This window comes from Miscanthus floridulus, chromosome 8 (assembly GCF_019320115.1).
Source record: "Miscanthus floridulus cultivar M001 chromosome 8, ASM1932011v1, whole genome shotgun sequence".
In the NCBI taxonomy this organism is placed as follows: domain Eukaryota; kingdom Viridiplantae; phylum Streptophyta; class Magnoliopsida; order Poales; family Poaceae; genus Miscanthus; species Miscanthus floridulus.
Genome location: NC_089587.1, coordinates 5,837,785 through 5,848,249, shown reverse-complemented (window position 1 = coordinate 5,848,249; position 10,465 = coordinate 5,837,785). Strand labels below are relative to the sequence as shown.

At 43.2% G+C, this 10,465-nt stretch overlaps 1 protein-coding gene and 1 long non-coding RNA gene across 2 annotated transcripts; both read right to left on the bottom strand.

The window, feature by feature from the left end:
* Positions 1–322: 322 nt before the first annotated feature.
* LOC136470982 (uncharacterized) lies at positions 323–6,506 on the bottom strand. Its single transcript, XR_010761888.1, has 3 exons — positions 6,128–6,506; positions 4,827–4,922; positions 323–582 (listed from the first exon to the last, which is right to left on the bottom strand). It is a non-coding gene; the product is annotated as an uncharacterized lncRNA (long non-coding RNA).
* Positions 6,507–7,958: 1,452 nt separating this feature from the next.
* LOC136470981 (protease inhibitor HPI-like) lies at positions 7,959–8,465 on the bottom strand. The gene has a single exon (XM_066468711.1). The coding sequence runs from the start codon at positions 8,456–8,458 to the stop codon at positions 8,174–8,176; it is 285 nt and encodes a 94-aa protein (XP_066324808.1). The 5' UTR covers positions 8,459–8,465; the 3' UTR covers positions 7,959–8,173.
* Positions 8,466–10,465: the final 2,000 nt, after the last annotated feature.

Sequence of the window (10,465 nt, the reverse complement as noted above, 5' to 3'; positions counted from 1 at the left end):
TTTTGTTTAATGTTAACTTCACTCATGCATGAGTCAATCCAAAACAAATTGTTGTGACCGTACCATGGTGGTTATGACTTCTTGCATTGGGTGATCCGTTCATAATGCATGTAAAGAAAGCATAAGACGTAATTGAGAGATGCGCGACAAAGCACATTGATGATGTTTCTTGTAAAGTGTAATAGTAACTGCAGCGATAAAGTAGTTTATAGACAGTTACTAGATAATAATCCTAATATCCTACGCAACGACACTTCTTTTCCGTTCACAATACGACACTATAGCACCGTTCATTTAGTTCACCCTACTTGAGTAGATTAGAACACCCTACAACCCATAATGGATTTCATTATTATAAAAGGTTGCCCATATAGAAATCTGGTTGTTCCTTGATTCAATATAAATCACAAAATACTCTTAAAGTCTTAAGAAAAAGACTCCAACATTATTGCATTTGCAATATAAGTAAGTTAGCACTGATGCCAACTACGCAAAGATCAGACCTAAGCAGCTTTGTAGGCATTCATGGTGCTCTCCGCAGCATCCTTCCTCTCTGCACCTGACTTGAACTCAGCAAGGTACCTGCAAAATCATCATGACGTGAAATCAGGTACCAAAAGATATATGTGCAGTAGGGGGTAAAAAAATCCATGGATCGCAAATTCATATCCTTCAATCTTCTACATACATACTATAAAGATACAGCACAACATCATGTACCATCCAAATCAGATATCTCTCCGTGCGACTCCTAGTAAAAAAAACCCCACAACCACACACACAACCTCATCGTATCTAGCAAAGAACTCAGAAAAATAACAGCTAAAAAATTCAACTCAACTAACTGCAACTGAGGTACTTGCAAAATCATCATGACGAGAAATCAGGTACCAAAAGATATATGTGCAGTAGGGGGTAAAAAAATCCATGGATCGCAAATTCATATCCTTCAATCTTCTACATACATACTATAAAGATACAGCACAACATCATGTACCATCCAAATCAGATATCTCTCCATGCGACTCCTAGTAAAAAAAAACCCAACAACCACACACACAACCTCATCATATCTAGCAAAGAACTCAGAAAATAACAGCTAAAAAATTCAATTCAACTAACTGCGACTGCAACCCCCCACACACAGACACTCAGAAGGCAAAGGACAAAAAAGAACTACAGCTAAAAAAACCACGCAAACACAAAAAAAAAAACCAGCAGCAACTACAAAAGCAGAAATAAAAAACTAAAACAGCAGAAATGCAGATCTGCTATAACCAGAAAAAAAAAAGAAAAAGAAAAAAATTATAAAGAATACAGACACACACACACACAAACCACCCCACATAAACCCACAGACACACACCCACCCACCGACACACACACACACACCCTTCAATGGGCATAAGAAAAAAAATTCCAATCACGCTCGGTGGAGGACTTCTCCCTCCGCCTGTAGACGCTCATCAGCAAGCTGAAGAAACATGGCGTCACCATCGACGAAGAGGAGACGGTCTCCAAGTACCTGCACTCCGTGCCGGCAAAGTACATCCAGATCGCTCTCTATAGAGACGATGCTGGACTTGTCCACCCTCACCATTGAGGATGTGACAGGCCGTCTGCGGGCGGTGGACGAGCGCCTGGAGCAGGCGACAGCAACGAAGGACAGCGGCAAACTCCTGCTGACGGAAGAGGAGTGGGCTGCTCGGAGGAACCCCGGGAAGGCAGCCTCCTCCAGCCGCGGTGGCGATGGCAAGCGCCGCGGCAAGGCTTTTTTTTAGAAGAAGCAAGTCGACCCCAACGCCTGTCGACGCTGCGGGAAGATGGGTCATTGGGCACGGGAGTACCCAAATCGCAAGCAGGAGAAGAAGGCTGAGGCTCATCTGGCGCAAGCTGATGATGATGATGAGGCCACTATCCTGATGGCGACGTTCTGTGCACTGCACGACGTCGAGGCCGAGGAGAGGGAAGAGGCGACGACGGTGGAACCACTATCCTGATGGCGACGTTCTGTGCACTGCACGACGTCGAGGCCGAGGAGAGGGAAGAGGCGACGACGGTGGAAGGACCTGGGAAGGCCCTGAAGACTGTCAACCTCAACGAACCACGCGCCCAAGTCCACCTCGGACGTGTGGGCTCCGTGTGACTCCTAGTAAAAAAAAAAACCACAACCACACACACAACCTCATCGTATCTAAGCAAAGAACTCAGAAAAATAACAGCTAAAAAATTCAACTCAACTAACTGCAACTGAGGTACTTGCAAAATCATCATGACGAGAAATCAGGTACCAAAAGATATATGTGCAGTAGGGGGTAAAAAAATCCATGGATCGCAAATTCATATCCTTCAATCTTCTACATACATACTATAAAGATACAGCACAACATCATGTACCATCCAAATCAGATATCTCTCCATTCGACTCCTTGTAAAAAAAACCCACAACCACACACACAAACCTCATCATATCTAGCAAAGAACTCAGAAAATAACAGCTAAAAAATTCAACTCAACTAACTGCAACTGAGGTACCTGCAAAATCATCATGACGAGAAATCAGGTACCAAAGATATATGTGCAGTAGGGGGTAAAAAAAATCCATGGATCACAAATTCATATCCTTCAATCTTCTACATGCATACTATAAAGATACAGCAAAACATCATGTACCATCCAAATCAGATATCTCTCCATGCGACTCCTAGTAAAAAAAAAACCCAACAACCACACACACAACCTCATCATATCTAGCAAAGAACTCAGAAAATAACAGCTAAAAAATTCAATTCAACTAACTGCAACTGCAACCCCCCCCCCCCCCCCCCCCCCCCCCACACACACACACACACACACGCACAAACAGACCCAGTAAACAATAACACCTACACCCACACACACAGACAGCAAAAGACAAATAGCAGGGGCAAAAAACTTAATCAGTAGTAGCAGTAGGCATCAGCAGGTGTCATACAGAGAGACATACACAGAGAGAGATAAACATAACTTAAATCTGAAAAATACAACTAATGCCAAAAGAAAAAGAAAAAAAGGAAAATGAAAATAAAAAGGTAAAAAAACAAAAAAACGACACGCACAGACACACACACACACAAACAGAAGGAGAGAGAGAGGCACACAAAAAGACACACATGCACCCACACACACAGACACTCAGAAGGCAAAGGACAAAAAAGAACTACAGCTAAAAAAACCACGCAAACACACAAAAAAAACCAGCAGTGACTACAAAAGCAGAAAAAAAACCTAAAACAGCAGAAATGCAGATCTGCTATAACCAGAAAAAAAGAAAAAGGAAAAAATTATAAAGAATACAGACACACACACACACAAACCACCCCACACAAACCCAGACACCCACACACACACACACACACACACTTCAATGGGCATAAGAAAAAAAATTCCAACCACCAGCTAAAACTCATACACACACACCAAACCTAGCAAACACATGTACAAACAAACAAAAAAACGCAAATACAAAAAAAAAAAAAAAAAAACCTACTAAAATCATAATTGAGTGTCTACGTAGCAATTGAGTGATTTTTTAGCTGCTGAAACATCACACCCGCTGTCTTATTTTTTACGGAATTCAGATCCTAGAAACATATTGAAACACTACACATTAATATCCTATGCAGTAGCAAAGAGCACAAGACTTAGAATACAAAGTTTACACTGACATTATACTAATATTACATCTGCAGTCAGAAAATTTTACATTCCATCCTAGGATGTAACACTATTTGTAGTGATATATAATTGTCAACATAAGCAAAATGAATTCTTTTGTATAGAAAGAAACTCAGTTGCATTCACAGTATGTCCGTAACTACAAAGTCTACTCAGGTGGTAGCCCCCTTGAAACAATTCATTCAAAAAAGTGTCAATGGCAGCCCCTTGGTAAATTTCTAAATTAAATGACTACAGGATGAATTTGCAGGTCCAAGCAATTCAGGGAGCAGAATAGTCACTCTTGATTATTTAGGAACAATTCTGTACTCCTAAAACATCAGAACTATTAGCTACATAGAGATGAAGCAAAACCTTTGAGTAGATAAACATGTCCAATCATCTCAAGTCCCATAAAATATGCTATTTATAATAATACCATATAACTTCATATGTACTGAGCAAGAAAAATATACTTAATCAGCATACCAGGAACAACTGATTCGACATACTTGTGCTGAAGAAGCATATTGCCAAGAAAGAAAAATGTACATGCAAGTAGTTGAATATTTTTCACATAGACAATATCACAAGAATGAGACCACATAGACAATATCACTAGAATGAGACGTGAAGAAAGTAGACAGTGACCCAGTATGAGAAGCAATGTCCTAAGAAAGTAGAAGGAATAAATAGAAAGAGACAACAAAGAGGAGTAGATCTTAAGGACGTGCAAACAATGGAGGAGAAATTGTTCAATGAGAAATAAATAAGCAAAAATAAGTGCGGCAATACAAAAAAAACTGATAGGCCCAAGAGGAAAAATATGTATACTCTGATGATTTTTTAGGAAAACATAACTGTACCTGAAAAAACATATTCAATTGCAGATCACAGAGACATTTTTAGAGACATATATGCCACAATGTTCATAGAAGAAACATATTATCCAAATTATATTTTCAAAGGATTGCAGATCCTAGAGACATATGCCACATTAACATGATATACTAAAATTACATCAGCAAGTACAAAAATTTACAGTGCATACTAGAATGTAAACTTAGTGCTAGTAATATATAAGTGTTGGCCTAAGCAAAAGGTATTCTTTTGCATAGATAGAAACTTACCCTTTAATCATTCGTATATATCGGGCTTGGGTGTCCCTCAGTTGCATTCAGATCATCTACCTACCCAGAAAAGTCTAACTGAGCTGTTAGAGCCCCCTAGAAACAATTCATGCAAAAAAAGTGTCAACAGAAAATACAACTGGATGAAAAAATCATACAAATAAAACAGAAAAAAAAAAACAATAGGGGATAAATTGTTCACTGATGAACAGAAGAGTTAACATGAAAAAAAAAACACCCAGTTATAATTCAGTAGGACACATTCACCATTATAAGATCCAATTCTCAATTCATACTTTTCATATACAGGAATGCTAAATGATTCACCACATCTCCCAACCAAGCTAATAGGAACAGAACATCTACGAATTCAGAAGGTTAAGGCAGCCTAAAACACAATCCACAACTAGCTAGAACTAGCCATCCCAGATACATTGACAACCAAATAACCAACTATCCAGCTTGATAGCTTCCATCTCGATAATATTGGGATCCAAAGCTCGCCCTGCCTCAACAGAATATACAGGCAATAGAAGGTACAGCCTACAGTTGATCAATCCTACCTCGCTGAAAAAGGTCCCTTCCAATTTCAATGCACAGTAAACTAAATTTAACCTATCTGGCTATCTCGCTGAAAAGGGTTGCCAGTTGTTGCCTAATAAAACAAAGTGCATCGAGCCAACACTTGAATTGAAAACGCATATGCATACCATGAAAGCGAGCAAAAGAGAAGAAATGTAGAAGTTAGAAAAGTCCTAGTCACGAATGGAACAACCAGAGCGACAAGCAAGTTCCCAATTAACTAATGAAACATCGTTACACACCACACCCAATGATTTGTTTGCTCCAATTTGAACTACTAAGCTATTTCCGCTGGCCTGCTCAGATCCCACCGCAACTTGGACATCGCCAGAAGCTCAAATGTTAGAAACATAATCCCAAACCGTTGCCAAGCAACCCAACAGCTCGTATGAGAGCTACAGCACAATACGTCAAAATAGAGCTCCGGAAAACCCAAATTTTTCAGACCAAGCAAATCAAATCCCAGATTCCCACTACAACCAATTGGAGCTCCAGAGAAGAAAAATTCCTCAGAACAAGCAAGCAACCAAATCGCCCAAACCCGAGGTCATCACAGACTTCCTCGCCAGCTACCGAAAAACAAAAACAAACTAGAACATCTCGAGCTAGATCTACTGCACATCCACCTGACGACCGTGACCATCAGCGCGCACAGAAAGTAGCACCTCAAACAAAAGCAAAATCGACGAACAACCATGTGAAGAACAAAATACACTTACAAAAAATGACCGCACAAAGACACTCCCCGCAATGTCTTGGTTCGTGCGGGGGCTCCACTGCGGCCGTCGGCACGGGAGAAGCAGCGCTCTAGGATTCCCCGCTCCAATCACCGCCCACCACGGCACAGCTCACCACAGCTCGCTGCGACTGCCGCCGCCAAAGCTCCGCCCCACCCACCGCCTGCGCGCGGCGCCATGGCACAGTGGGAAGCGGCGCGCAAGGAAAGAGCCCCCACCCACAACTCGCCACACCTCAACGGAACTGCCGCCGACAACCTCCGCCCCATGCACCCACCGCCTGCGCGCGGCGCAAAAGCGAAGCGGCGGCGAGGACACCGCCTGCGCCACCACGCATGCAGCTGACGATGCGGAGAGGATCGGGGAAAGAAACTGAACGCTCGGTGGGAGATGAAAAGGGTTTTCGGGTTTCGGATGCTAGTTTGCGGACCCGTTAGCGCTGGTGTACTCCCAAAAGGCTGCACGGATCTTGAAACAACATCAGCGGTCCAGATTTCGACAGATAAAAAGCCACAAAATCTGTCGACAGAAATATAGCAAAATTCAAATAATAAAATACCAAACAAAGATTCGTTTGAACCCTCATTAATCGCGCAATTATAATAAATTTTACTATGCTAATCAAAGTGTTTGTGACTATATCATCCTACCTACGTATGTGATCCTGTCCTGAGATTACTATTTGCAAATTAAAAGACGACCTAAGATCACAATCTTTACAAATAACAGCCCAACAATACAACGATGTACAACGATGCATTTTTTATCTTATATTTCTATTTTTGCCTTCGTCGTCGACGATGATGCTGCACTAACACTGACATTGAGATGCGAGCTTGAGAGTAAAGCGACTGTGTGACTGAGGGGTAGAGACGAGAAGACCATTAGGAGGAGCCAATGGGCCCATACTACTGTGAGAGGCCTCAGCCCATGCCATTACGGCCCCGGAGAGCGAGTGCTCTGCTGCCTTGGACTTGCTCATGACTATGTCTGTGAATTAGTGATGTACCTCCTTCATCATGTAATACAACGCATTCCAAAAAAAAATTAAGACAAGTTAAGTGAATACTCAAATATCACGTATACCTATGGATTAAACCTAATTAAGAAGTTTGTCGTCAAATACAAACTTTGCTAAATTTGTGCATGAACACAACATAAAATACATTATATTTCAGTATAAATTTAGAAGTCAAAATGCATTGTTTTTAATTAGGACATAGGGAGTACGCGCTTCTCGCCAAACTATTTAGATTTTGGCAGCCGATATATCATTTCCTATACTGAGACAACGTTTCAAAATGCATGGTGCGAGCGAGCAAACTTATATCAAACAATATAGTTTCATGGAATATAGTACGCATACATATTCCAATGAAATCAGACATTAATTCAATTCTATGAGCGTGTGTAGTTTGATGCAGGAGTCTAAAGATGACATGAACGTTTAACAGAGTGAACGTACGTTACGCTGACTGAATGGCAGTTCCATATGGATGTAAGTGAGGTTAACTTGTTTGTTCCGCAAACCCGCAAACAGGCTTAATTCTTGTATGTTATGTGAATAACTCACAAAATTAAGTCTATTTACGGGTTTATAGACAAACCTGCTTCCATCCTAAGCTCTTCACCCATGGAAACAGTGCAAGTGAGGTAATAGAAACTAAAATGATTATTTTCATGAGTGTGTTTTCCACTCTCATGAAAATTGTCATCCTCACGAAAACTCCATTTTCTGGTATACAGTGGCAAGCTAGAGTAATAAGCACACAAAATGGCAAGGAAATCTGTGTATACGGACACTGAATCACACCGGTGGGCCTGGTAGACAGAGCGTAATTATTTCCCACACGCTACGCACACACATGCACTACAACGTCACACCGTGCTTATTGTATATATTATATTATTACACGTACGGTCACAAACTCACACGTACGGCCGGTACGGTCATGCATGCATGCATCCTATGACCGGCCCGTGAAGGAACGGCGACGTGTACGTACGTCGGCCTAGCTATGTAGCTAGCTAGCCGACGACGGGCGTCCTGACGACGATCAGGTTTTCGTCGAGGAAGAGGCAGACGCGGTGGTCGTCGAAGTCCGGCGGCTGGGGGTCGTCGGCCTGGAGGAACTTGAAGATGACATCCTGCCTCTGCGACATGATGATGGCTACCGCCTCCACCATTTCTTTACCGACCATCTCCGGCCATGACGACTTCAGCTTGCCGACGCCACCGTCATCGGCGCTGGCCACCGCTGCCGCCGTCAAGCTCAACCTGCCCATATTCTTTTTCGGTCCGCCGGCGGGCATGCAGTGGGTGAAGCGAAGTGAAGCTGCTACTAAGTCAAATCGAGATCTGGGCATTATTTATAGGGTTAGCTAGATAGCAATGGCGAAATATGATGGGGCCGGCATCGGTTTCACCCACGGCCGGCGGCGGCTGGCCTCATCGGGATTGATAATGATGATCCATCATCGACCTTGTCTTGCTCGATCTTACGCATTTTCCCTGTCTTTCGTGCGCATAGTACACGTGCATGGTGACGTGTACATGTCGTCTATGCTTTGCTAGGATGATGATGGCCGGCCGAAAAGCAGTGACAAGTGGATCAGAGCTACTGCTTCTGCGCCTCTTTTTATTTTATTTTATCTCGAGCTTGGCTCTAGGGCCTTGTATTACTCATCATCGATAGCTCAGCGCATTCGCGAGCAACCACGTTCTTTACAATATCGGGAGGATCATAGGCCATAGCATTGATTAACCCGTATCCTAAATTAAGCCTAGCTTCGCAATAATCTTGTGTGCGCAGACGAGAGTTACAAGACCGTGGAACATTTAGAAATTTTGTGACTACTAAACCGGTCACGCAGGAAATTGTGGATGTACATGAAAAGCATCCCGCTTGGCTCCGAGTCTCGCTCAGTACTGCAGTTGGCTGGAATCCGTCTCTATCTGGATCCGTGAAATACCCTACACTTCGGCCGCCTCCACCAACTTCACACACGCCATTGTTTCAGCCATTAGTGCATTATGCACTGGACTGACGACGTTGCCAGCCCCAGTTAGAACCATTCTTCCGTCTTGATCTCTGATTATGAGGCCCCAAGCACCTTAGGGTATATTAAAATGACGTGCGTGTGTTGTACGTATACAAACGTGAATCTCTCTGTATATGGGCCTGGAATAGCTCCACTAACTCTGCTCTACAAATTCATCATAGAGCAGCTCCAAAAAAAAACTTACAGTTTTTAGAGCACCTCTTTAGGTGCTCTCTCAACCACATATTTTCTTCTAGAATAAAGTTTATGGAGGTACACCTATTTAGCTGAAAAGAACGGTTTGAAATAAGTGGAACAGAGACCCTATGTCGATCGGAAATCCGACGTATGCACGCATGGCAATTTCAGTGTACGAGCCGTGCATATCCATCCTCGATCTGACACGTACGTACGTAAGTGAATGAAGATAGTCTTTGGTGTTGTCATGCATGCTTGGCGAGTACTGTCTTGGAGCAACCGAACGAGTAGCTTGTCGTCGCTGTGTATAGTACGCGTAGAGGCTTTAATAAAGCCAGAACCTTATATACGGCAAGAAAAGTTTGTGCCTGTTGGCAGCCAGAACCTAAACTTTGATATTTTATCTCAGAAAGTTTTTGTGACTTGTACGTCTTCCTTTTTAAGAGACAAACGAACAATATCCGGCATACAGTAGTTTTATTACACCGTCGTAGGAACATGAATTTGGATGAAGATAAAATTCTCCTATGACAACTCTAGCTTTACAAGATATACTATTTTTTAATTCTTTTTTTTTCGTCCCAAGCAATTCGGATATCCAAATCACTAATTGTCGGGTTCATAAACCCGGGGCGCTTCCCTGCAAAAAAACTCGACCTAGCTGACGACGTTACGACAACGCGCGCCTTCCGGGCCAGCCCAGATACATAACGTTAGGCCAGGGCAACGATCCGGTCCCCGACCGGAAGGCCTGGCCAAGGTGGGAACGCAGTCCGGCTCCGACCTCCTTTTCCGACCGGGGATACGCTGGACCTCTGCTCATGATTCTTCCCCGACCAACACGGTCAGGGCCAACAAGGGACGATCGACCGGGGACGCCCGCTCGGTGAGGACCCAGGGATCAGGCAAAGCAGATAAGGTAAGGCGCTCAAAGTCAACCGCAATACCGAGGACCGTATCCCACCATGCCCTGCGCACCTTCAGGACGGTGCCACCAAGCCATGCCAGACGGGCACTATGCAACCTTCCAGGCGTGTCAGAGTACAAACAGTATTATAGGCGCCGACGTTTGCCGTACCA